The following is a 27,451-nucleotide window of genomic DNA, read 5'->3' as shown; positions in this document are numbered from 1 at the left end:
AATAGAAACAGAATCCCATAAGTTACTTTTAAAAGTAAGAAAACATTTTGTGCAAGCAATTTCTGTTAAAAGTGTCAGACATGCAGGGTATCTATTTTGTATGATTCTTTTCTAATGTAGAGCAGAAAGTCTCATATAGCCCAATCTTATGCTTATTCACTCAAAGCTATAATATTTAGTCCCTGGGCAGTTTGCATAAGATTATATTTGTTGCAACGTATCTTCCTAGTATAGATGCAAGGTTATGATACATTCATGGAGATATAAGCAAATCAAAGGAAAAGGGGAGATATACACATAAGAAACAGGAGCAATCTGGACAAGAACAAACTATTGACTCCAACGGGGAAGGTACAACTATTTCCTTCTTTTGTATGCTTGCTTTTGATTGTATAATTTCGGTTTATTTGGCTGATGAAGTCGGGCAGAATAAAGAAGAAAAATTGAGGGCTATATATGTAAAAGGGACACATAAATTATTAAGTTTTTTTATCACCAAAACAGTTGTTTGCATGTTACTAGAAGAAATAAATACTGCAGCAGAATTTTGTTGATTCTGTGCCTTTTAGAAACACACAAGCCTATTTGCTTATCTGAATATCCACAAAAATTGGCACATTTTAATTGTCGCATCCAGAAACACAGCTTTTATGGTGTGCAATACATGTAAGAATTATGTGGCATTTCAAGCCTGGAAGACAAGCTTAATGTGGACGTTTCCCAGGCCAGCTTATAATAACTTATTAAAAAGTAGCTACTGTATAATCTTTGCTGGTCTAAAGTAGGTGACAGGAAATATCTCAGGGGACAGTACTCTGCTTCCTGTCCTTCTAGAAGGCTGAAATGATATTACCAGAAAGAATGAGATCATATTTTGTTGACCGTGTAAGACCAGTAGTAAGAAAGCTGCTCTATATTACTCTTAACTTTACAGACTTTTTTTTCTTCCAGAATTTAAAAGTAGAATGGCAGCTGGTTTCTGTTTTCCACCTGGAGGCTGTCCCCTGTTCCCATTTTTAAAACATGTACTAAAATAAAAATAGGCCTGAGAAACAGAACCATCAGGCCACTTTGGAAGGTATCCTGAAAAATCACAAGTGAAACATTGTCCCATTGAAATTCAGTTACTTTGCCACCTGATTATGGTGATGCAATCTCTGGAAACTGGGAGACAGCCTGGTAGCCAATTGCTAACGTAAGTACTGCAAAGCAGCAGCTCAATAAATCCTCTAGGACAGGAGTGTCAAACCTGCGTCGTCATGTGATGTATCACGGCTTTTTCCCCCTTCGCTAAACCCAGGGTGGGAGTGGCCAGTACATGATGCATCCGGCACATGGGCTGCAAATTTGACACCCCTACTCTAGGAGCTCTCATCAAATGATCTCCTTATTTAAGAGCTGAAGCAACTGGATTATTTCCAAAGCTCGAAGACTAGCAGGTTTCCAAGCACTTGGGAATATAAAACCTGTTTTCCATCCCTAGTCTGTTGCTAGTGTAATTATGACTTAAGTTATCCTTGGTGTTATTTGAGCTTGGCTGGGTCATTAGCTAAACTAGATAATATCACCAGTGTGCTGGTAAGGAGTATATTCTGTGCACATGAAGTTCCATCTGGAGCTCTTTGGATGCATCTGTCATTTGTATTTCGCAGGGACTGTCTAAACAATTTACCAGAGGATGCTTTAGGAAGTATATGAACTTAAACCAAACTGTCCCATTGCTGAAGGCCTTATGCAGAAACCACCCAAAGTGTTATCACCACCATCATTCTTGCTCTGCTCTGTAAATCAAGGAATTACATGCCATCAATGGAAATAGCTTTTATATAATCACATATTTTACATCCCATATACAGAGATAAATATAAACAACACAAGAGCAGAGATAGGTGGTAGACATCAAGTATCTCAAACCAGACCTCACACACCGCTGGGTAAAGAACTCCCGCCCGCTTCTGGCTCATGGAAACTACAGCCATGCAGTCTTGATGTACAAGTCGCTCAACCGTGTGGAGACATTTGAGCCGGACTTTCCTCTACGTGCCTGGAGGAGGAGATCTCAAGCTGAACATCATGCAGATGGACACTGAGAATACTTGGGTCCTTGCCCACCCCTTTGCTGAGATCCCCTGCTATCTCTTCTTGCTCGGGATGGTGCTTCTGCAAATGCTTTATCACTTGGAACTTCTGCTTGGCCTTGTAACTGCAGAAGCGGCAGAAGAAGGGGTGTTCGTTTGTGTGAATGAGATAGTGATGCCGCAAGCCTGCCGCCCACCGGAAACCACGGTAACACACATTGCAGATGTATGGCTTTTCTTCACTGTGCTTTTTCAGATGGGTCTTGAGGAGGAATCGAGTCTTGAAGGCCTTCCCGCATTGCTCGCAGATGAAAGAGCGGGCCTCGCGATGCCGCGTCTCCTTGTGAATACGCAGGGCATCGGCACGGTTGGTACAGTACTTACACTCATCACACTGGTATGGCTTGATCCCTGCACAGGATACAGGCAAATAAAAAAAACAACAACCCACCAGAAATGGAGTTGAGACAATACTCTCATATTAGAAAATCAAAACTTTCGCTTGGTAGATTTCCATTACAAGAGACCTTCATTCCATTGGACGACGCAGAATACTTCATGCCCCCTCCCTCCCTCCCCCCACACCTGGGGAAGGGAAAGCTCAGAGACCATCACCCAATGCTGCAGCCTAGAACTAGATGGTAATATTATATGAAAACGAAGTATCCAAGAGCACATGCCCCAGGCAGGCTCCAAGAGCCACTGGAAGTAGGATAATTCTTAAGTGGGAAATTAAAACAACTTCCCCTCCTTGTGATTTTTATTCGCATAGCCAGCACCGTCTGATCCCAGGACGCAAACCTACTTCACTGTGTGAAAACCCACCTGTATGCTTTGTCATGTGGTACTTCAGCTGATTCACCCACTTGCACTTGTAGCCGCATTCCGGGCAAAGATACTTTCGCTCCTCTTTATGGATACGCATATGATACTAAAGAAAAGAAAGGCAGGTCTGTGTGAGGTACGAAACTGTTAGCTGTTAACACCAAGTATTATAAACTTGACTTGAAACCTTAGGAGCTGAATGGACTATGCGGAACTCAACAGACTTCTAGATATAACTGGTTGGTGGACTTTTGAGTATAAAAATGGGATAAGGAAACACATTGAGTTAGTATTGAACAGTAAAGCTACGCAACTTTAACAATGATTTAGAATAGATGCTTTAGACTTTGCAGGAGAACATTTATCGGCTGTTCCTTCAACCTTCTTCTCTTGGACTTAATGGGCTCTTTAGAGCGATTGCACGTCTCTCTTTCAGCTCAATTGTGGTCGTAACTCAAGGAACTACCTGTACAGTTCCCATTTCCGTCTAAAATGGATTATACATCTGCCACAATCACATTTCCACTATCAACTCACCAAAGCTGCCCAGAGCTCTCACCTTGAGGCGGGAAGGGTCGGCACAGGCGTACTGGCATTGATGGCATTTGTAAGGTTTCTCCCCAGTATGGATGCGGATGTGCCATGTGATCTTCTGCTTGTTCTTGGTGCTGTATTCACAGTCAGCGCATTTATAGACGCGGGTGCCACCATGGCCTTTCATGTGATGGTCGTACACCAGCTGATGGTGACAGCCAAAGTCACAGAAGGTGCATTTGAAGGGAGGTTCGGCACCTGCAGAGGGCTCATGAGCCTCCAAATAGTGGCTCACTAGCTGCTGCCGTTCCTTGGCTGCAAAACTGCAGATGTCACAGCGGTGACTGAAGTGGAGTTTCTTATGCTCTTCCAATTCCTCCCGAGTGTTCAGAGTCTCCTTGCAGGTGGCACATTCCAGATGTGGGTGCTGCTTCTGGACATGGCACTTGAGGGTGGCCTCGCTGTGGCAGACAAAGGCACATCGAGGACAGCAGTAGGAGATCTTTTCTTCGTGCTGTCTCAGCGTGTGTTGCTTCAGGGCTGTCTCTGAGCTGAAGCGAGCTTCGCAGCGGGAGCAGGCAAAATTCAGCTCTCCTTGATGGCAGCTACTGACATGGCGGGTGATGTCATTCTGGATATAGCCACTGTAGTCGCAGAACGGGCAGAAGTGGGTGGGCTTCTTCTCGTGGACACGCAAATGGTGAATGCGCAGTTTGGAATTGGTGCCAAAAGTTTGGCCACAAGCGGTACAGGCAATGCGGCCCACGCCAGTGTGCAAGGACTGGTGCGCATCCAAGCGGTAACGCCGGGTGGTGCTGAAATCACAGTAAGGGCACTTGTGAGGCTTCACGCCTTCGTGCTTGATGCGGACGTGCTGGCGGAGGCAGCGCACCTGCTTGCAGGTGAAGTCACACTGCCGGCAGGTCAACTGAGGCCGCGCTTTGAGATACTTCCGATGGAGCTTGCGGTGGAGTCGTAGAGCTGCAGCCACCTTGGAGGTAAAAGGGCACAGCGTACAGCGGAACTCCCCCAGCTTCAGGCAGCCACGCTTTTTGTGAGTCTTCAGAGCTCGTTCCTGGTGGCATGTGAAAGGGCAGGTAGGGCAGGAGAAGTGGCGCCTCTTATGGGTGGTTACTGGAGGGGAAGGCATTACTTCTGCCAGCTCAGCATGCTGGGGCGTTTCCTCACCGCTGATGTGTTCATTTCTTTGTTCGGCTGCAACCCCTGGGGATGTGGTGCCGTTAGACCTTTCAAGCAGGCTAGGGAATGGAGTGACAGCATGTCCCTCCGACTGGTGGATCTTAAGTGCCCTCTTAGAACGAAAAGGCTTACAGCATAGGAGACACCAGGACTGCTCCAAGCCACGGCAGCTATCCTCTACGTGAGATCGGATGGTGGATTCTCTTGAACAGAGGAAGGAACAGGACTTACAGTGGTACTTGCCTTGTTCCAGGAAGTATCTGTCTGAGACACAGCTGGCAGCATCTGTCACAGCCTCTGGCAACGTTTCTTCTACCATAGATTCAGAGTCATGATGAGATGACTTGTCCTGCGGGCTGAGGGCCAAAGATTGTACATCAGGAAGTACAGTAAGCATAGATTCGGCATTAACTGGCCCATGTTCTACTTCCCAGGAAGCTTGTGGCAGGTTGTTCACCTCTGCCTCATCTAGTATTCCTGTACTGTTCTTTCTGTTTGCTGTTCTTTCCAGAGTCCTTCTGCTGGCCAGTACAGGAGCAGGCTGCTCTACGCAAGCTGCTTTTCCACTGTTCTTTTTCATTAGAATGGGACATTTCTTACGGAGATGAGTATTCAGTCCTCTCTGCTGCTTAAAGATGGCCCCGCACTCCTGGCACACCAAAGGGCATTTCTTACTTTGGCAATCAGCTTTGCAGTGCACCAACATTGACTTCTCCTTCCTGGTGATGTAGGAGCATTTCTCACATTTGAAGACCTGACTCTTGGACTGGACTACCAACATCTGCACTCTGCCCTCAAGGACCAAGGTTTCTGCCTGCTCTTTGTCCTGCCTCCTTAGAGCTTTAAGCACTGATTCTGACCGAGAAACCTCTTCTGAAGAAAGTGCACCTTCCGGAGCAAAGGAAGTTTCAGGGCTACTATCAAGTTGGAGGGAATCTTGTTTTAATGCCCTCGACCAAGGCTCTGATTCTTTGTACCCTAAATCCTGCTCGGAATGAAGTGGTATCTGCAAAAGTTCAGCATTCTGGCTATCACCGCCACAGTTCTTTAAATGCTGAAGAGCAACTTTTTCTCTATTTCTACCAGTATCAAAGCTGTTGTTTTTCTCCAAATCTGAACCGTCATGGATCTCTGCTTCTTCTTCAAATTCAGGGATGTCTTCAAGGGTAGGTTCTCTCTCCTCCAGCAGAAGCGAATCCTTGGAGCCCAACACTTGGTAAGATGATTCTACTGCCTGGGTGTTTAGAGCTTTTTCATTTCCTGACAAAGCTGCAGGCATCCCTTTGGCCAGCTGCTCCAGAGCTGGTTCTGAGTTGCACAAGGGTTCTAAGTGCAGGATGCAACCTTGAGCCGACCTGACAAGTTCCTCTGGACTCTCAGATGATGCGTTCCCGGAGAGATCGTTTGAAGAAACCGCTTCTGCGTCCTTACAATCCTGTTCTCCCGCTGAGTCTTCTCTTTCTGTCTCAATGCTGCCTTCATCTGAACAGAGGGCCTTCTGCTGGCAGTTTTCTTCCTGGGCCTCCAAAGCAGGGAATTTATGTTTATCCTGACATGTTTCTTTTCCAGGCAGAGAGAGGCTGGACTCCGAATGCAGAGTCATGGCAAGGTTATAGCTGAACAGCACTTCAGTAGAGGAAACCTCCAGCTCTCTGCTGGCATAGTTCTCCTGCCAGCCTTTGTCACCAGGCACGTAGCCGTGAACCTTGCGCTTATGGAAAAAGAGACTTGTGTTGCTGAAAGTACGGTAAGTGCACAGGGCACAACAGAATTCTCTCTGTTTGGTATGCTTGCAGTTCTCATGGTTCAGGAGGGCTTGCTTGTATTTAGTCTGGTAGCTGCAATACTGGCACTGAAAAATGGGCATCTGATAATCCTGGGAATGTTTGGATTTCATGTGCTTCTGCAGCTCGTATTTGCGCTTGCAGGCAAAGCCACAGATCTCACAAATCAAAGACTTGCCCTGATGGCGCAACTTGTGGCTGCTCAGCTGATCTGCCCGATGGCATCGATAGGGACACTGGTTACATTGGTACCTAGTATAAGAATAAGAGTGAATCAGAGATTGAGACAAAGGATCAGCACAGGCCATCTTCCCACATCTGATGTTCTCCAGAAATGTTGGGACAATTCTCCAAATTCCCAACCAGCAGAGCCTTCCACAGGCAAGGATTAACTAAGCAAAAACTGCTTTATAGCAGAGTTACAATCGCTACCACTCACAAAACTTAAAGCTAATGATTTTAGCTGCTAATTTGCAAACTGGGAAACAGACAGAAGAAAATTACTTATCAAGTTCACCGAACCGTTTCACAGAGGAGCTGGGACATGAATAGGGGCTACCCTAGCTAAAACTCCTAACTCTCATTGTGGTTTTTAAACAAAGTTCACTTCAGTGACTAGAAATGTACAGCTTCCCTTAGCTGGAAAGCAAAAACTCAGCACAGCTTTCCCCAAGACTTTTAAACAGCACCAGGTTGGAATTAGATTTCCTCCACTTGCACTTCCAAACATAAGAAGTGGATTTATTCTTTTTAACATTGTAATCTCTGTACCATATCACCATATCTCTGTACTATTCAAGATAAATAGTTCCTGCAGAAAAGACAGAATACAAATCAAACAGGAAAACCAAAACCAAAACATTCTCCCTCAAATAATGCTAATACTTTTATCAGTAGCTTGTCAGTCAAGTATTCCCAGATACTAATGGGTTCAAATATTCAGGTTACCATCCAGACACTGTTGCCAGTATCAGATTCATGTAATAGCTCAATAATTTAACCAAAAAAATCTTGCGCGGTCTTTGATTCTGCATTATTTGATATTTTGTAATTCATTGTATCTAGTTTTAAACCATACCCATAGTGGGAGTTTAGACCTGGAGATGATTTCATGGTATAGATACGACGTCCAGTCAATTCTAGCCTTTATTTACTTAGAAAATAAGCTTACGTAGTGAGAAGGAGGCTGCTGGCTACCTGAGATCTCCCGTGTGCTTCCGCATGTGAACATTCAAGTAGTGCTTCCACTTTGTCACATAGCCACATTCTGTGCACATGTAGTTCTTATCGTCCGAGTGGGTCAGCATATGCTTGGAAAGGTAGCTCACATCTCGGCAAGTGAAGTCGCAGAGTTGGCATTTGTGAGGCTTCTCTCCTAAAGTCACAGAGCAAACCGGAAGCTGTGGGTCGATGGCCCTGCCCCTTGAGGTCAGCAGATTAAATTTAAAATGGAGTTGTATTCTGCCCCCCCTCCCCCCCCCTTTGAAAACAGATCTAGGACTTCTCGCAGAGGGTAGAATAGCACAGACCCTTCCCAGGTTTGGTGGGTGAGACCAAAACTCAGATGCAAAAGTTAAGTATTTTCAGAAAACTAGGGGGAAGGAAATATGGTAATTTAATGCCAATAAATTTTATAAACAAACGAACACTTAAACAGCATTTTCTTTAGGCTTCCTTGCTCACAAAGCCCCGATTAGCTAAAAGCATTCAGAGTAACTTATTGTCCTCTCCATTCCAATAAATGAACCCATTAGGGATATAGACTAAAAGAAGTCTATGTCATATTTGATCCTGTGGAGGAAAAAGGGCCCAAGAGACTCTTCCAGTCTCAGCTTATCCACCCATGTACATGATGAAAAGCCAATAACTGACACCTGCCATGCTGAATTCTGGGTTATAGGCCTGGCTTGCAAAGCTCTTTTGGAGAAAAAATAAGGCAGAGAGGAAGGATGTATTTGTACCCATGCAAATATCACTGAATTGGGAAGAAGACTTGCCTGTATGGAGAAGCATATGGCGGATGAGGACCCTCTTGTGTGCGGTGGCAAAGCTGCATTCTGCGCACTTATGTATCTTCTCACTGGCATGCATCTTGCCCACATGGTCATGGAATTCCACCGAGTTAAACGTGGCAAAGGGGCAGAAGCTGCACTGCAGCTCCTCATTTCCTGGGTGGCCTTGCTTTTTATGCTTGCGGAAGACATGCTTGTTGGAACAAATGAAATCACACTGTTGGCAATGGAAGGCGTAATGGGTTTTGCGATGTGTCTCCATCATCTCTGTTGAGGGGAAAAGCAGGGAGCAGGCATAATACTTGCACTCTACTGCTTTAATGCCATGAACCTCCTTGACGTGCCTCAGAAACTCCTTGCGGTCTTCGGTGCCATAACTGCAGCCGGCCTGAAAGCAGCTCAGTTGCTTGGGCTCTGCCTTGTGGGTCTTCAGATGTTCCTTGAGGGTATGGCTCAGTTTAAACTTCTCTTTGCACACAGGACAAGAGTAGACATCTGAGTAGAAATTGGAGATACCCTCGTGCATGCTGGCCATGTGCCGGTTGAGGGCATTCTTCTCAACGGAGCTGTAGTGGCACAAGGGACAGCGATGGGCTTTGTCTCCGGTTTCACGCATCATGTGGATCTTCAGCTTGCTCTTGCTAGTGAAGAATTTCTGACAGTTTGGGCACTGCAGCCTGGGGTCTGGGAAGTGGAGGTGAAGGTGTTCCACCAAGTGGGTCCGCTTCTTGAAGCAACGCTTGCATTCTGGACACATGTGGGTCTTGAACAAATATTTGGACTCTGCGGCGATATTTCCTGCACAACACAAATCACAGTTCATTACAGGGAAATGAAAAGTGGAAAGCTGTTATGTGTTTTGTCTCATTATCAGGAACAATCAGCTTTTTGAACAGGTATCACTTTCCATGTTTCTCCTTATAGAACTGTTATTATTAAGAGCAGGGGTGATTTAGAGCAGCCCATTATGAGGCTGTGGCCTATTTGCAACAGGGCCTGATGAGCGTCAGGCCAGCACGCAAAAGTGTGTGTGGAGCTCTATTTGTGCAAGCAGCGAGTCGGCATTGGTGCACATGTGCATACATGTGTGTGCGCTGGCCCGCGGCTCACACAAATCAAATTGCGTGCATGTGCACCAGCCCACCACTTGTGTGGCCTGGTTGCCCTCTCCCTACCCCCAAGCAGGCCCACCAAGCCACAAAGGATGGGGAGGTAATCTGAAAATCTGTCAACATCAACCAGAGAATAGCTATTTTACATAGCATCCTATTTTACTCCAGAATAAAAAAATGACATTTGTTTAAATGATTTCTGATCTTCTTTTCAACAGATTACAACCTTATTATCCCATCTCCCTATTAGATGTTATTCAAACCTCTTCGGCCCTTTGTTAAATCCACATCTTTCTTAATCTTCAAATCCATAAATTTCTTCTTTTTTTTCTTTCAGCAAAAAATCAATATAAGGTTTCCAGACTTTCAAAAGTTTTTGCTTTTTTCTCTGACCAAACAGATCATTTTTGCCATTTTGGAAAATTCTGACATTTTCACAATTTTTTCTACTGTGGGATTTCATTATTGTTCCATTGCTATGTACACGATAATCTTGCTGGAATTACCATATACAAAATCAATCTATTATATGTCTTTTCCACTTCATTGTACATGGAGTCCAAAAAAAGAATTCCGATTTCCTCCCAATATTAATCTTTAAAATTCTTTGCGTGATTCTGTAAATTTGTATTCATGGTTTCTTAGATGTCTCACCAACCCACCATGCAAGACAAAATGTCCAGGTTTTTCATATTTCCAATGCTTACTTAAAATGCTTTTGTACATTTTTGATAATTTCTCTGGTGTCACATAGCGATACCACACCATTTTGTTAAAAATGTCTCTTATGACACAATATAGATTTAATACCAGTTACATTCTTTCCCGAGTGTCCACGAATAGCCCATTTTGTCTTTTTGTTTCAAATTAACAAAAGTTTATACATTTTTGCTATTACATGTTTATCATTTGTGCATAATTCAATTTCAAATTCCATTTTGTATTTTTCAACTCCAATTGTCTTTTTATCCATATTAAATTTTTAATGGTGCATGAGAACCATTGAAAACTAAGCCTTTCTACAGTCAATTGTTCTCTTAACTTCTTTATTTCTCTATCTCCCTGTGTTAAGAACTCTTGATAGGCATTTCTCTCTATCTGCTACTTCTCTACTACAAAATGCTTCCGGTGCTGAGGTCCATAAAAGTATTTTAGGAACAGCCTGGATTTGCATTTATTCCATACTCTCAATTTGGCATGGGTATGCAAGTAACTGCTTGCTGCAAGTGAAAATAACTCATTACAGAAACAAGAACCCAAAAGGGTTAAAGGTAGATGCATGGAAATCCGGCTCTTCAGGCACAAATGAAGATGAAATATTAAAGTGCTCTCAAGAAGCAGCTGCGGCTTTTAATTTCCATATTCCCCTGAAACTGCTCATCTTCAGCCTATTTGTTTCAGCTCTCATCCCTACTCTTGCTCTCTACTTCTACTACTTTTCAAATTACATTTCTCTTGATTAACATAAATTTGCAATATCCCTGGTCTGCTGGAGCACCACCCACACAATTATGACATAGCACGGATTTACTAATTTTAATAAAGCTGCAGCAGCTATATAACAAAATTAAACCTATCGCAATTCCAAATGGTTCTGGGGCACCGAGTAACGTTCTAGTCTACAATATTTCTTTCCATCCACCCTACTCAAGTCCAGGACGTACGGTTACCTGTGTTTAGAAGCAGATTGTCCGTCAATCCCTTTTTCATCATCGAAGGGAATTTGCCCTCTGCGTTTTCAGCAACCATCTCTATGTCCTCCTGCTGTATAGCTTCGTGAAGATGGATCTGCCTGTGTAAGCCAAACTGCTTAATGTTTGCGCTGATAAAGTCACAATGGTCACAATGGAATGGGAAGTGGTTCCTACGATGAAGCTCCATGTCCTCATGGTTTCGGAACAAAACCGGGCAGCCCCGGTACGTACAGGCTATTGGTGATACCTGGTGAACACGCCGAAGGTGTCCTCGGAGCTCCTTGCGATCCTCTGAACTATACTGACAGCTTTCCTCAGGACAGGCTTGGGCACCCTGGGGTTTGTGGTGTCCCTTAAAGTGCTCTTTCAACTCAGTAGGCAGTGCAAATTCCATTTGGCATATAGGGCATGGGAGAGGTTCAGTGCAGAATTGAGGGTCTTGTCTGCTTTCATCCAGAAAGTTCTGCCCTTCTACCTGACCAACAGTTGATTGTTCTCCTGAAACAGGTAAGTTTTAATTAGTGAGGCTTAATGAGAACCCTTGGAGATGAAGGAAGTTTACCAAATTGTCATTTGAAAAACTCACCACACTGATGCTGGGAAAGAAGGCCGGGATCAGGGAAGCTTCGTCCACACTGTTCACAAAAATAGAGTTCCACAACTTTGACTAAGACCTCTGGGGGGAAAAAAAGTTGAAATTTTATATTAAAAAATAAACCTGCCTCTCCCTTTCATCCCTCAGTACTAGTAGTTATAAACCTAGCAGAAATTATATTCAATCATTCTAATGTCCATCAGGAACAATAATCTTCTCTACGAACTACATCAAAACACTATTATTGTTTATTTTAATACATCGCATCGGCATCAAATTGATTTATGTGTATGTGTTTGTATGTATGTGTATATGTATTGTATGTATATGTATATATGCATGGGTTTTTTATTGTACGCCGCCCCGAGTCCTTTTGGAGAGGGAGCGGCTAACAAATTAAATTTATTCTATTCTATTCTATTTGTGGGGTAAGCTTCCCTTGCAACAGGTTCCCAAAACTTTTTTTTTTCAAAAAGAAGATTATAATATAATGCAATGTTTAAAAAATAACCTCTTCCAGAATGGATTAAAACAAGAAGACTGAAATAAAGCTTTCTTTACAGATCTTCTGATTTGGTTTATTGGGGGTGGGGGGAGAGACAGGGACAACTTTAAGAACCTCAGGAAGTACAAAGTTCCAAAGTATGGGGGCCACTACAGAAGAGGCTATGGATTTATTCACCTCTTTTAATTTCAAAGAGAGGGGAGACTTGGCCTATACTGAAGTAGTAGCCATGAGTCTAGGGAGACCCAATTCATACTCTAATTTCAAGGGGGGGGGGGGGAATATCATTTGGAGAGTAACCAGGAACTTGGGAGGAATTTAATCTGATCTTATTTTGCGTTGTTCACATCCTACAAACACCAGACACCAAAAAAGTTCAAACTTCTCATGACATTTCCAGTTGATAACAACTTAGTGTCATAGCTAGCACAATTCAACCCAAGCCTACATATCTCCCAGCATATTCATGAAGGTATCTGATCCATGTGGACACACTAAATGGAATGCATGCATTCCAAATTCTACCACCTGTTATAACATATCCTTGTCTGTTCACTTAAGAGTAAAAAAAGCACTGACTAGAGAAGTGAAAGCCCATAAAAACAGAAACATCTGGGAAAAGATATTTCCCCCCCCCCCTCCAGGCCGTTATGTTTTTATGATATGGAAACCGTAAAACAGATAATTCTATCAGAACACAACATACCTGTAGGGTTACCCGGATTGCTGAGAGCCATGGTGCTACTCATGGCTTCTACAAATATTTCAACACCACCCGTTTCTGTACCTACAACAGAAGCTTCTGTTAAGAGCAAACTCTGTCCCACTGGTAGACTTTCACTTGAGATGCCATGGCTGTCTTCACTTCCTGCAATTCCTGAGCCAGGTAATAACAGCTCCTGGCAAAGTCCACTCATTTGGTCGTCTCCAATAGATTCTGTTGTTACTGCTTCTCTGCTCATTGTCTTTCCTCAAGCAACTTTACACCATGACATACAGATCCTGTTAAAGAGACACAAAATACCAATTTCTCTTCTAAAGGGAATAAAGATACGTATAGCGCTTTTAAGGAAAATGGACTGATACACACTGTTAACAAAAGGTGGGCGGGGGGGCAGAGGAAAGCAGACAACCATCATAGAAAACTGTTCTATATGAGAACTTCTTCCCCTTTCCAGAGAGGACTTGCTACGTTAGCTGTGGCATAAGATATTTACAGAGGAAGGGACAAGGCTTCCTTAGCTAAACTCTGCCTTCCCTTTTAGGACTATTACCACCATCTGCCCTGTAGAAAAGATCCTAGAAGTTTATTTGCTTTTCAACATTTACTGCATTTTCATGTGTAGTTTATATAGAGATTCTAAATGCTTTGAAAGGATTAGTGTCTTTGAAGGGACATCAATAACTGTAATAAAGGAATATATTGTTAGCAACTATAATTGCTCAATATTGCTAGTAGCCACACCTGTGTAGAAGAAAATGCAGTAGGGCAGTTGATATAGGATGTGAAATAATTCAGATCTTCCAAAGAATTCAATAAAAGAGGAAATATTATAATTGTACAGATACAAACACAATGCTTTTTATACTAACACTCTCAAATACCCATAAGGGTTTCCACTGGAATAGTTTAACTTTAAATACATAGGATTTTAAATTAGGGCAAACAAGGATTATAAGGAATTTGAAAAAAGAGACATTGTTTTAATCTCATGAAGTCAGGATGAAAAGGGAAGGGCTAAAACATCTTCTACCAATATTTTCAAATTAAAGCTGGAATGCACTAGTATGTTATCACAGATTGTTGATGGAATCAGATACAATAACTGGATTTACATTGATATTACGTTATGACATAGTTTGCTTGATCCTAGTTTAGAGTTTTATGTATCAATCCTGTTGGTCCAGTTTGTACATAATAATCTATGACATACCGTTTTGTATAAATTTAGTCAATTCTGATTTTTCACACAAACAATAATTAAAGAAATCATGTGTGTTACGTAAAGTCTGATTTATCAACTGGCATACTAATACACATAGTCTAACTAGCCTGAGCTAAGGAAGTTCACTCCAAGATAGATTTATTATATATACATTTTCAATTTCAATCCAGAGAATATGCATAATTTTGCTTGCTTTTTTTTCACTTTAGCAGATAGCTCATTACTATCTTTTTTAATGCATGTGTGCATGCATCTATCTATCTATCATCTATCTATCTATCTATCTATCTATCTATCTATCTATCTATCATCTATCTATCTATCTATCTATCTATCTATCATTTATCTATCTACCTATCTATCATCTATCTATCTCATAATTCTATAAAACCATGTCTTGAATTACTTAGAATTATATCTTACACAATTATTTGTTTCTAAAGCCTAATATTCAGTGGCCCATTCATTACTCAACCATAGCCATTCCTGATCTGTTTAGTTCAGCTAATTGTATTATTGATGAGGGGCTACTCTATAGTATAGAAATCACATTACGATGCATACATGTATTTAAGTGAAAGGCTGCTCTTAAGTAATTCCATAGGCACAGCTACAAGAGAAGAGCCAGCTAAAGGTATTTAATATTTCTGATCTGCATTCTAAGAAATTAATCTACACTATACTTGATGTTATAGAAAGGCTGAATGATTTAGTCACAAGCATGATTGTTTAAAGAACAGGTTCCAGACCAAATGAATATAAGTAACTGTTGGCTAAGATATGAAAGTGGCACATATATTTTGCAAACAATGAATAATTCTACCAGGAAAAATGCCAGGTACGGTTTACAGTTACATACACTGTAATTTCCGCGGAAAGAATATTTCACCATGATTATGTGCCACCAAGTCATTTTCAACACTTAGTGACCACATAGATTATCTCCATGATAATCTGTCCCTAACCCTGGGCTTACAGGTACTCCAACAATGTACTCATGGCCACTGTAACTGAGTTCATCCATCTCGCTGTTAGCTTTCCGCTTCTTCTCTTTCCCTCTACCTTTCCCAGAATCAGAGCCTTTTCTAGAGAGCTGAATCTCAGATAATATGACCAAAGGAGGATAATTTGAGCCTGGTCACTTGTGCTTCAAGTGAGAATCCTGAACTGATTTGTTCAAAAATTCATTGGCTTGTTTTCTTGGTTGTCCATGGAATCCTCAGGTGTCTTTTCCAGCACCAAAGTTTAAAAGCAACAATACCCTTTCTAATCCAGCTTCTTTAAAGTCAACTTTCATTTCCATGGCGTCACAGGGAATATCATGGCTTGCACGATTCTGATTTTCATAGGTAAAGACACATCATGGCATTTGAATATCTTTTCTAAGGTCTTCATGGCTACTCTACCAAGTGCCAGTCTGCAACATATTTTGACTGCTTGTTCCTTTATTGTTAATCATTGAACTAAAAGGCAGGAGATATCCACCACTTTGATAACTTCACTGTCAATTCTAAGGTTGATTAGACTACCTGTTATCATTAGTTTGGTCATTTTTATATTTAATTTTAGTCTCATTTTTTTCATCTTACTCCTTGACCTTTATTTGCTAGAGTTTATAGATCCTGTGCATTTTTGGTTATCAGGATAGTGATATTAGCATAGCACAGGTTATTGATGTTTCTTCCTCCAATCTTAAAACCACACTCATCTTCTTCCAATCCAACTTCCCTTAAATGTGTATATCTTTAGCATGTAGGCTGAATATGGGGGAAGTATACAGACCTGTCAAACTTTTTTGTCATCCTGGAATCGGTCTATTTCACCAGGTTCTGTCAATAATGTTCATTATAGATATATTGTAGGTAGTTCTCAACTTACAACCACAATGCAGTTTAAAATTTTGTTGTTGTTAAGCGAGTTGTGCCCCATTTTACAACCTTTTTTTGCCACAGTTGTTAAGGGAATCACTGCAGTTGTTAAGTGAATCATGTGGTTAAGTGAATCTGGATTGTTGGAAACCAGATGGGAAGATTAGAATGGTGATCACATGACTTCAGGACAGTGCAACTGTCATAAATACATGCCAGTTATCAAGCACTCAAATTTTGATCACATAACCGCTGCAACGGTCGTTATGAAAACTGGTCATACGTCATTTTTTTTAGTGCCGTTGTAACTTTGAATAGTCACTAAACAAATGGTTGTAAGTTGAGGACTATCTATACTTTATATTATTTCACTGCACATTATCCTTCATTTTTATTTCCTGGCTCCAGTATTCCTTCATATTTCTTCTATATATAGTAGAACCTCTCATCACGAATGCTTCTGACTATGACCAAATCAGGTTCTGACCAAAAAATTCACAACGTTTTTTCCCGTGCCCAATTTCCCCTTCTGCGCCGTTTTTTTTTTTGTAAGTGCCAAATTTCCAAAATTAGGTTCAGGTTTGCGACCAAAGCTATGGAACAAATGATGGTTGTGACCAGATGTTCTACTGTACTTTCAAGCAGCCCTGAGATGTTGAGCATTGGGTGACACACAGGTTTCATATATTATCATTATAACAAAAAAAATAAGCATTCGTGATTAAAAACCATCTGATTAAGGCAGCATAAAAAAAAAAGATTAACTCACACCCCGAGTTTCCTCTTCTTCTGGTGGGCTTCTTCTGCAACCTTCTGGATTCTGCGCGCCAGGTGCGAACCATTCTTCTCCGTCTCTGAAGACCTTGCAAGAGAAAAAAAGACACAGCCACCAATTTAACGACAGCATCTTTTGGATCCGAATGACAAACAGCCAATTCTACAGGACTAACGAATCTCAACTAGAGCCGGGCCCTGCTCCTCTCCAGGCCCCTCACCGCAGAGACCCCATCGCAGCACCCACGTTCAAAAGCCCCTTCGGCACAAGGGATCTCCGAGACCAGCACAGGGGCTCATCCCGCCATTCCCCTTCCCCGAAAAAAGCCCATTTGAGCACGTCCTCTTGCCTTTCTGGCTACCTATTCCCCCCCACTCAGGCGCCCCAGGATAGCTCCGCCGCCGTCCCGACTCGCGCTTCCTCTCGCCTCTCCTCACCATTTACAACGCCCGGATCCCCACTCCAGGCACCGTGTCAACGATCCCTCTTTCCCCGGGCCGGTAGGAAAGCACCCATGTTTTCCTCTCTAGCCTCTCTCTCTCTCCCCCTTCCTCCCCCTCCCTCTTTGTTATTGCTTCGTCCGCGCTCTCCCCGGGCAACTCTATGGTTAACCTTTGACGCAGGCTTCGGCGTTGGGGGATCGGAGACGTCGCCACAGACGAGGTGTGCAGAGCGTCTTCCTATCACTGCCGCGCGGTAGTAGGTGCCTTAACTTAAAAGCAAAGCGTGGGCGGGGGGGGGGGTGCAGAGCTTGTCGTCTTCTCTCAAATCAAAGTCCCGATATCCGGACTCCTCGCGGTGAAGGTTGTGATAAAGGAACCTCGGAACTTAACGCTTTCCCAGAAACCATAGAGTGCAGGATAATTTCATAGAAAGTAGCCGGTTCCCGAAGCGGAAGATGGAAGATAGAGCTAGGTAAATATTAGAGTCGCCCATTCTGATCTTTAATCATAACGAATCTCTGCTTTCTAATCATGTTGATTGTAAAGCGCTTGACTCTAGAACAGAGCGCCCCCCCCCCCGACCTTCCCGCCTTTGCGGACCGTGGGGGGGGGGGGGATATGTTTCAGCGCGAGCTCCCAGCGAGCGTGCACGTGCTCCCCCGCTGCTCGCGCAAGTGGGAATGATGAGCTCGTACACTGGCCCTGCCGCTTCTTCCACGACCCGGTTCCGAACGGCTCACGGTCCCGGGGGTTGGGGACGCCTGCTCCAAAGTGGTTCCACCGTGCCTATAAACGTCGAAGAGTAAATGGCTCCTTTTCGTTTTATTTTAATTAAACCGTTGTTTCAAACTCAGGGACTATTTAAGACCTGTGACCTTCAAGCGCCAGAATTATGGGGGGTTCTGGGAATTGGTCCAGGCGCCTTAAAGGCAACGAGGCTGAGAAAAATTGCGCTATAAAACTGACTCTTGCATGCCATGGAGCTATCTCGGTAGGAACAAGAGGTTGAAGACTATGGAGATTCTCGGGCATCCAGGGTCATGGTTGTCCCAAAACGTGCTTTTTTCCCCCTCCAAAAGGCAACTGGACTTTGTAGTTTTTTTTCTTGGAAGACGTTTCGCTTCTCATCCAAGAAGTGAAACGTCTTCCAAGGAAATCCAGAAAGTCCAGTTGCCTCTTGGGAAAAAGCAGCTTTGGGACAAGAGGGTGAAGGGTAACCTCTTCCGATCAGACGGAATCACAGAAGTGAGGGCGGCGCTGATTGCAAGCGGAGGGGGGGGGGGAAAGCAGAGGTCGCTCAAGGAAGGGCAAGCGGGAGATAATGTGTCTTTAATAGTATACTGTACGCGGGAAGTGGGGTTTTCTCAAGCTCCGGTTTGCAGTAAAGTAGGACAGATTTCTTGTTCCTTTGATCTGCATGAAGCTGCATCTTTTTCCAGTAGATCGAGAGAAAGGGGAGGGAGGGAGAGGGAGAGAGAGAGGAGAGAGAGCACTTTTAAAGCTAAAAATCCAAGGAGATTCTCCCCAACTTATTTTAAGACATGAAGGACAGTTATGGGAATCTGTACAGCTTCTGTTTTATATAGGCGAGTAGAGACCAAGTTCTCTTTGATTTCTGAATTTAGTTTGCTAAGCAACTGCAGTACGCTAATGAAGGGTGTGTAATACCAGCTGGAGAGTAGTCTGCCTTCTAGACATTGTAAAAAGTCTGGTGTATTTGATGCAAGCTGTTTATGCCTTTCATGTTTTTTGTTCATGAGTTTACCTGCTTTCTCTCTTATTTTTCAGGCTTTAAAAGAAATGCCGCACCGAGTGATTATTTAACTTTGGCATTATTTGCTCCTCTCGCACACAATGCCTTTTTCTGACTTTGTCTTGGCCCTAAAGGACAATCCATATTTTGGGGCAGGCTTTGGCTTAGTTGGTGTGGGCACAGCCTTGGCCCTGGCACGTAAGGGAGCCCAAGTTGGCATGATGGTTTTCAAACGGCATTATATGATCACCCTGGAAGTGCCAGGCAGGGACAAGAGCTACCACTGGCTGTTGAACTGGATATCTCACCATGCTAAGCACACCCAGCACCTGAGCGTGGAGACTTCTTACCTTCAACACGAGAGTGGCCGTGTCAGTACAAAATTTGACTTTATTCCCAGCCTTGGGAATCATTTCATTTGGTAAGGGAGAACCGTGAAATATCTGCAGGCTGGAAGTAGTGGGAAGATTGTGAACATGAATAGATATATTTTGCAATAACTCCCAAATACTTCTATGGCAATAAACAGGAGTTTGCAGGGCACAACTAACAGAAGAAAGTAAATTTAAATGTCTACATCCTGAACTTCAATTTCTAAAATTGCAAAATAGGCAAAGATCAAGAAAACAGCAAAAAGCATGTACAGGAGTATAGAATGGATATTTACAAGGGTGCACTCAGAGCAAATTCTGTATTCTGCTGAATCTCAAAAGGATAGTTATTATGCCAATGATTTGCAACAGTGTGGCTAAATGTTTGTTTCAGCAACTGTTTTATTTTTGGAAAGATCATGCTGTTATTCTATACTCTCATGCCTCCATATTTAAGAATAAATCCCATTGAACTCTAGGATTTAAAGGTAAGATAAAATCTCCCTTGAGCTGAGCTTAAATCCTTATGATTTTGTGGGCGCATCTGTGCAGGTTTTTTTTAAAGCAATCATGCTATTGCCTTATTCCACAGTGTTTTTAATTATTTTATTTCCATTAATCAGTTCCAATGTTTCATTTCTATTTTTATTTTCTGATTTATCAATAGGAATTGATTTAACTATTAACTAGGTTCAATTTTGTTTATCTTTTACGATTAACCAGTATCAGCTAAGCACTGAATTTTTTTTGTAAGCTTATTTGATTTCTAGCAAACAAGCATACAATTGGATCCATTCTTTACTCCAACTCAGAGTGATGATACAGAATAATGTTAGGTAACTTAAGATATTGTAAAATATTTTGAAATGCTGTTTGGTTATTTTAATAGCTAAATCTCTTTTTTCACAATTTTGGGGTTTGCATTATATACATATAGTTTTATTTCTCAATATGTTGAGCTCTTTCAATAATGGAATAGGGACATTTTAAATAAGCAGAACTGATTGAATGGGTAACTTTTATTTGCAGTACTGTAGACTATATTGCTACATGAGCAGAAGAAAACGCACAGAACAAATTTCTCTTTCCTTTTTTTCCTTTTTCAGAAGGTTGAAGAAAATCCTGAGGAACATGAGCTGTATGGCATGAGTAAACAGCAAAAATGGAAATTCAGGCAAAAAAAGTCAGGCAAAAAGCAAAATTCAAATATTTTTGTATAAGGAGAAATTTTTAAGGTTGTAGATTAGGAGAGTAGGTAGTCACAAAAGACATTTCCTTGTGTTGCTATCTCTACCATTGCATTTTTTGGTTGGCCATAATGGAACATATATACCGTATTTTTCAGAGTATAAGACGCACTGGAGTATAAGACGCACCGGAGTATAAGACGCACCGGACTATAAGATGCACCAAGATTTTGAAGAGGCAAATTAAAAACAATTTTTTAGTTCTCTGTAGACCTCCCAAAAACGGCCCATTTTTTGCGAAAACGGGCCTGTTCTCTGTCCAAAAAAAAGGGCATGCATAGCCTTTAGGAGGCTTATAGAGTGCTCTTGGGGGCTGGAGGGGGGCAAAAACGAGCAAAAAACAGCCAGTTTTTTGGAAGCCTCCTAAAGGCTATGCCCAACCATTTTTGCAAAGCAGGCGGGGTTTCAGGAGGACAAAAATGTATTCAGTGTATAAGACGCACCCAGATTTTCACCTTATTTTGAGGGGAAAAGGTCTGTCTTATACTCCGAAAAATGTGGTAAATCCTAGGTTAACTCTTGTTTGATTACAGATCAACAGACATGGAAAAGGCTGTTTCTGGAGGTGGAAGTCCAGAAAAGGATTTCCTGCTCAGGTGCTCCTTGCTCTGCTTTCAGGTATCAAAAGAAGTGGATCCGTATAGAACGTAACCGGGAGAACCAGATGATTGATCTCCACACAGGCACTCCTTGGGAGTCTGTCACATTTACAGCAGTTGGCAATAAAAGAGATGTTTTTTTCAATATCCTGCAAGAAGGTATGTTAGCACCCCAACCCCTAGCATCCTTGAATGGAATATTGCTCAGAGCAAAGTCCCAAACCAACCAGATTTGGACATTGTGTCTAAACAGACTATCTCTTCTACGTGGTATTTTGATTCCTTTGTTGTTTCTAGTGATGGGGATGTTTCTTCGGCTTTGTCCTGTTTTCCTTCTGATTTATATCCAAATATTTTGTATAATCAACATTTTACTTTCTCTTCAGCCAAGGAATTGGCTCTGAGACAGCAAGAAGGCAAAACAGTAATGTATACAGCAATGGCTGCTGAATGGCGTCCATTTGGTTTTCCACGACGACAACGTCCACTCAGCTCTGTCGTGTTTGACAAAGGAATAGCAGACAGGATTGTGCAAGATGTGAAAGACTTCATTGATAACCCCAAGTGGTACATTGATCGAGGTGAGTGCATTTCATAGGCTGGCAGTTAGATAAAACATCTGAAGCTGATAATAATTAGAAAACTGATTCCTTGTTTAGAAGTGGCAGAAGAATTCTCATATACTTTTTATAGTATGGTTATAACTCATAAAGTAGGAAGTTGGATAATTGAATGGTGTCTTCTGATTAGTTCTTTTCTCCATAGGAATACCTTATCGGAGAGGGTACCTACTGTATGGGCCCCCAGGTTGTGGCAAAAGCAGTTTCATGTAAGTTTGGGCTTCTATAGTCTTGGTAACAAATCTGTTCTCAAAAAGTGTCCCTTCTCCCCATCCTTATTTAGCAGTGCTTGAGATTATTGTATCCCAATGTGTAATTGGAAGAGGTTTGATTTGATTCTAAGTTATCTCAAAGTGATAAAACCTGTGTTTGAATGGAATTAAATTGTCATTTGGGCAAAAGGGTTAAATGATTTTAAATTAATAATTGGTAGACCAATTAGAATAAAAGTGTGTTTTAGGATCTTTTTAAAGGCCAAATTAATGGCAGTCAACTGTATTCTATTAGGAAGTACGTTTTACAAATGCAAGGCATAAAAGTGATGTGAGAAATGTACTTTTATAGATTTAGAAATAGTTTTCCAGCTGGGAGCTAAGTGATTCTTAACTTCTTAACTTACTGTCTCCTTTCCTCACAATTTGTGATATTTGGGGCAGAATTGTTCATGCAATTTTGATACTTATTGCCTCTTTCCCTGCAAGCTGAGTTATATCAAGCTACATTAAATGGATCAAAAGTGTGTTTGGTTCAATCTATTGCACAGTTAGAATTTTCTGTTTTTAACTGCTCCAAGTGATATTTGGGGCAGAATAGTTCATGCAATTTAGATACTTATTGCCTCTTTCCCTGCAAGCTGAGTTATATCAAGCTACATTAAATGGATCAAAAGTGTGTTTGGTTCAATCTATTGCACAGTTAGAATTTTCTGTTTTTAACTGCTCCAAGTGATATTTGGGGCAGAATAGTTCATGCAATTTAGATACTTATTGCCTCTTTCCCTGCAAGCTGAGTTATATCAAGCTACATTAAATGGATCAAAAGTGTGTTTGGTTCAATCTATTGCACAGTTAGAATTTTCTGTTTTTAACTGCTCCAACTGAATTCATCTGTGGAGTATCTCTTCTTGGAAGTGGTGATAAAAGAAATCCTAGAGAGAATATAGTCTATATAGGTCAAGGAAACAAGAAGTAATGGAGCTGTGATGTTGCAGGGAAAAGGGGATATAATTCTCAAGAGAATCTGATTCTAAACAAAACTTTTGTCGCAATATATTTTCTTAAGAGTTACCGTATTTTTCAGAGTATAAGATGCACCTTTTCCCCCAAAAGAGAGGGTGAAAATTTGGGTGCGTCTTATACATTGAATACAGCATTTTTGGCCTACCATAACCCCGCCCCCTTTAAAAAATGGACGCGCAGAGGGTTTGGGAGGCTTGCAAAGTGTTCCTGAGGGCTGGGGAGGGCAAAATGAGAAAAAAATAGACTGTTTTTGTTCGTTTTGGTGGGCCCCAGCCCCCTGGAGCACTCTACAAGCCTCCCAAAGTTCTGCATGCCCCCCCCCCTTTTTTGTGGAAACACTGCAGAGTGCAAAACCATTTTTTAAAATTTATTTCTTCAAAATCATGGTGTGTCTTATATTCCGGTGCCTATTATAGTCTGAAAAATACGGTAAGTTGATTGTGCTGTTCTAGGTAATATCTTCTTACTCTGAACTTTTTTATTCAATAGTGGTTTGGGCTAATTTAGAAATTTACTATGGTGCTTCCGTGTGTGTAAACTCAGATCTACATAGATCTGGAGCAAACAAAGGTCTCTTAATTATGAGAGGAACTTGCAGCTCAGTTTTCCTCCTGTTTTCAACCCTTTTTTTCTTGTGTGCTTACATTCTGTAATGAAATTGCTACCTATTACAGCACAGCCCTGGCTGGAGAATTGCAGTACAGCATCTGTCTTCTGAGCCTGAGTGATCGAAGTCTCTCAGATGATCGCCTCAATCATTTGCTGAGTGTAGCTCCACAACAGAGCATCATTCTCTTGGAAGACATAGATGCGGCCTTTGTCAGTCGGGACCCTGCTGCTGAAAGTGAGTGAGGGGCACACGCTCCTTCTTGCTTCCTATTTCAATTATCTTATTCTTTCATTCCAGCTGGAGGCTGACATTTAACAGAATAATTGCACTATGGAGACATCATATGAAATGCCTCTTTGGAGCAGTTTTCCTTTAGTTTTAGTAAGCCACCCTCTCATGCCCAAGGGCTGCATTTAGCATTTTTCCAGGGGTGAGGGCTCCAAAGTGCCTAGAATAGCACCACATATGTCTGTAAGCGTGGGGTAGTGTTGGATTTTTTTTTTTGCCTTTTAATAATGACATGTCTAATTTAATACATGCTAATTTTGTATCTGTTCCGACGAAACGCATGGTTTCCAACTTCTAACAGGGTTGGAAAATAACACCATCAGTTTTTCGCAGCCATGATTGAAAGGTGACCCAAATACTACAAAATCAGGAATTGGGCTGCAAGTTATCCACTTTTGCTTTGCCTCCAGATTAACAATCACTCTGACAAGCAATCAGTTCAGAATTTAACAATAATAGTAGTCTCCCTCCTCTCACATAGCAAAAGAGAAAGGAAATCATTTGCCAGCCTAATTAATGCCGTATTTGTAACCCTTCGACTCTATCTGCAGGTAACCTGCAAATTCTTAATTCAGGTACCCTTGAAAGAATGCAGCCCTTGATAGAAAAAAAGGTGTTTTTGCCCCTGTGGTAGTAAATAGTGGGAATAGGAATTATGGGAGTTGTAAAACCAATTGGTTGGGTAAATCTGTTCCTATACCTCAGCAGAAGGTATATGTCTTTATTCATATTGTTAATTTTATTTTGTTCCGTATTTCTGAATAATTTTCTGTTGCTTTTTCTCTTCAGAATCTGTTGCATATCAAGGCATGGGACGCTTAACATTCAGTGGCCTTCTCAATGCGTTGGATGGCGTAGCGTCTTCTGAAGCCAGACTAGTATTTATGACGACCAATTATGTGGACAGGTTAGAACTGGGATAAGTGGGTGTTACTAACTTGGCCAACCTTTTGACTTAGGAGAACACTCATAGGGGCTAAGTAGGAATGGTTGCTGATATGAGTGACATAACTAGTTAGCAGTTTTTGCTCTAGCTGATAAATCAAAACCACAGAGTAGGAAAGCAAGCAGCTGCCATTCCCAGAGTTTCTTCCAATTTCTTTATCAATTTTCAGTCATAGCATTCCTCCCAGTAAATGCCCTGTATCAGCTGCACCCTGAAATGCTGATCCACAGGCAGTGGAAACCCTAATGGTTTGATAACATAAATCAACTCTTCCTACAGTATCTTCCAGCATATCATTAAGAAAGTTTAAGGTGTCCCTCTTGTTTAAAAGACAGAAAAGGTATAAACTCTCCTAATGCAAGTACTGACTGACAATAAAACATATAGTAGAGTATTGTTTTGGAGGAGAAAGCAGGAGAAAAGTCAAAGATGACAAATAGTTTTCCCAATCCATAAATCAGTTAGCTACATAATCCAGGAGTTGGGAGGAAACTAATTTGTATAGTAAACCCAGCCTATCAGTGGAGGGAGAGGAATAAATCTCTTTAAAGAAGAAAGGGATCTACTTGGACCAAAAAAAAAGAATACTGAATAATAGCAGGTGTAAAGGAATCTGTTTACCTTCTTGGATACTTTGATGCAAGATCCCCAACCCCTGGTCTGCAGCCCAGTGCTGGACCACAGCCCATTTGGAACTGGGCCGTAGAAGTGGTGGACAAGTGCATATGTGCAAAACTGCATTTGTGAAAACTGTGTGCACATGCAAAACCATCCCTCTCCCCCTGTCGCTTTGCCTCGCTGGAAAAGTTGGGGAACGATGCTTTGATGGCTCAAGAATATTTGGGACAAGTTGAATCCTATTCCTTGTGAGTAACAAAAATGCACCTTCTGCCTTTGTAGGGAGGAGGAGGAAGTAGAAATGCAACCCTTTTACAAAAAATAAACTCCATACTTCTCATTCCGTCCATGAGAACTAGGAACAAGTTGGAAAGAAGCAAAAGAATGGCTCTTGCAAAGTATCCTAGAAGCCTCATCTGTTTAACTTTCAGCCTTTCTTCCAAAGCATAGGGCAACGCTAGCCATACAGCCTGCTGAGAAAGGATCCATAAGTCAAGTGTTATGGAGCGACAAGGCTGATTTGTTAGATAAGGTTATGTCAGTTGACATTGAATTCGGTCAAAAGTGGGATTATGTTTATGCATTGGTGCTGTGATCTGAGAAATGTGTTGGCAGTGGCCTTGTCATTAATGGCCTTGGTCATGCAAAATATACATGTTGTTTTCGCTCTATTACCTTTCCTGGCTTCATATTGGCTGCTAGAACTGTAGCAATGTGGTGGGTAATTTCAAGGTACTGTAGGTGATAGAGGAGGAGGAAGAAATATGTCTGTGGTAGGTTGTGCACATTTTAGATATGATTCTGTAAAGGAGGTTCATAGTATATGGAAGTGCAAGTATAACATTTGTCAGTGACTCATTAAACTCTTTGTGATTGATTCTAAGAATGTGCAATAGCTATGAAAATAGATGCAGCTGTTTTAATGAATCAGATCTGAATATGAAGTATTGCATAGTTATTCTGTGTGAAGTGGAAATAGGCACAATTATTTGCCCTACATAGCTTAGAGATAGTTCTTTCTTATTCTGTGCAGGACCCTTTAGTCTGGACTGATGTAGTACAGCTGAGGAAAAACTAAAATGTTTAATTAAAATAAGACCTCTATTGGTATTAATATATTTACTGGCCACCAAATTTATATTTTTTCTGAATCTGATGGCCAACTATACATTACAGATAAAATAAAATAAATTTTATTTTAAGAGAAGGTTTTTTTAGCCTTGTTCTTTTGGGAATTTTAGAAATGATAGCATTTTGGGCTTGGGTGTAGAGGGAAGCTATATTTGCAAGGTTAAACTTTTACTGAGCTCCTTTGTTACTTTTTCACTTCCTGCAGGCTGGATCCAGCACTGATTCGCCCAGGCCGAGTAGACCTCAAACAGTATATTGGGCATTGTTCGGAGTGGCAGTTCAAACAGATGTTCCAGAGATTCTATCCGGACCAGCCATCTGCTGTCGCTGAGCAATTTGCTAAACAAGCCCTTTCCGTCTCTGATCAAATCAGTGCTGCACAACTCCAAGGTCATTTCATGCTACACAAAGAAGATCCAGTTAAAGCCATTCAGAATGTGAAGATGCTTATATCTGAACAAACACTGAGAAAACATTGAATGTGGTTGCGTGGGCTGTTCACCCAGCACCCAGTAACTAAAGGTGATACCATCAATATTTCTGCCTCAGTGAGGTGGTCCTTTTTGTAAAAAAGTAATGAATAAACCAAACAATCTCATTGCATATCTCTTAAAAATAAATTGGAGTTCAGATTGAATGATTTCTTTCTTCTCCTCTCC

The 27,451-nt window shown here is 41.7% G+C and overlaps 2 protein-coding genes across 10 annotated transcripts; one reads left to right on the top strand and one right to left on the bottom strand.

Moving 5' to 3' along the window:
- Positions 1 to 1,801: 1,801 nt before the first annotated feature.
- Positions 1,802 to 17,492, bottom strand: ZNF142 (zinc finger protein 142). The gene is made up of 10 exons (XM_081933973.1): positions 17,366 to 17,492; positions 16,923 to 17,015; positions 13,046 to 13,341; positions 11,826 to 11,915; positions 11,216 to 11,737; positions 8,419 to 9,231; positions 7,619 to 7,796; positions 3,463 to 6,673; positions 2,904 to 3,009; positions 1,802 to 2,489 (listed from the first exon to the last, which is right to left on the bottom strand). The coding sequence occupies exons 3-10, from the start codon at positions 13,299 to 13,301 to the stop codon at positions 2,002 to 2,004; spliced, it is 5,664 nt and encodes a 1,887-aa protein (XP_081790099.1). The 5' UTR covers positions 13,302 to 13,341; positions 16,923 to 17,015; positions 17,366 to 17,492; the 3' UTR covers positions 1,802 to 2,001.
- Positions 17,353 to 27,412, top strand: BCS1L (BCS1 homolog, ubiquinol-cytochrome c reductase complex chaperone). 9 transcript variants are annotated; one of them, XM_081933989.1, is made up of 8 exons: positions 17,353 to 17,428; positions 19,160 to 19,545; positions 21,361 to 21,500; positions 21,728 to 21,922; positions 22,107 to 22,170; positions 23,874 to 24,043; positions 24,887 to 25,004; positions 26,998 to 27,412. In XM_081933989.1, exons 2-8 carry the CDS (start codon positions 19,226 to 19,228, stop codon positions 27,269 to 27,271), a joined length of 1,281 nt encoding a protein of 426 aa, XP_081790115.1. In that variant the 5' UTR covers positions 17,353 to 17,428; positions 19,160 to 19,225; the 3' UTR covers positions 27,272 to 27,412. The 9 variants fall into 9 exon arrangements, with proteins under 9 accessions (XP_081790115.1, XP_081790113.1, XP_081790112.1 ...); XM_081933987.1 differs by lacking the exon at positions 17,353 to 17,428 and adding an exon at positions 17,516 to 17,591; XM_081933986.1 differs by lacking the exon at positions 17,353 to 17,428 and adding an exon at positions 17,524 to 17,627.
- Positions 27,413 to 27,451: the final 39 nt, after the last annotated feature.

Source organism: Natrix helvetica (genome assembly GCF_964273705.1).
Source record: "Natrix helvetica genome assembly, chromosome: 1".
Classification (NCBI taxonomy): Eukaryota; Metazoa; Chordata; class Lepidosauria; order Squamata; family Natricidae; genus Natrix; species Natrix helvetica.
Note: the sequence above shows the minus strand (reverse complement) of the source record. Positions and strands in the feature narration are given on the sequence as shown.

Coding starts and splice junctions, on each gene's coding strand:
- BCS1L (XM_081933989.1), top strand. CDS start 19,226: ATGCCTTTTTCTGACTTTGTCTTGGCCCTAAAGGACAATCCATATTTT. Junction 22,171..23,873: donor TGTGGCAAAAGCAGTTTCAT/GTAAGTTTGGGC, acceptor TACCTATTACAG/CACAGCCCTGGCTGGAGAAT. Junction 24,044..24,886: donor TCGGGACCCTGCTGCTGAAA/GTGAGTGAGGGG, acceptor TTTTCTCTTCAG/AATCTGTTGCATATCAAGGC.
- ZNF142 (XM_081933973.1), bottom strand. CDS start 13,301: ATGAGCAGAGAAGCAGTAACAACAGAATCTATTGGAGACGACCAAATG. Junction 11,916..13,045: donor CAATCCGGGTAACCCTACAG/GTATGTTGTGTT, acceptor TTTTCCCCCCAG/AGGTCTTAGTCAAAGTTGTG. Junction 6,674..7,618: donor AAGCACACGGGAGATCTCAG/GTAGCCAGCAGC, acceptor TTCTTATACTAG/GTACCAATGTAACCAGTGTC.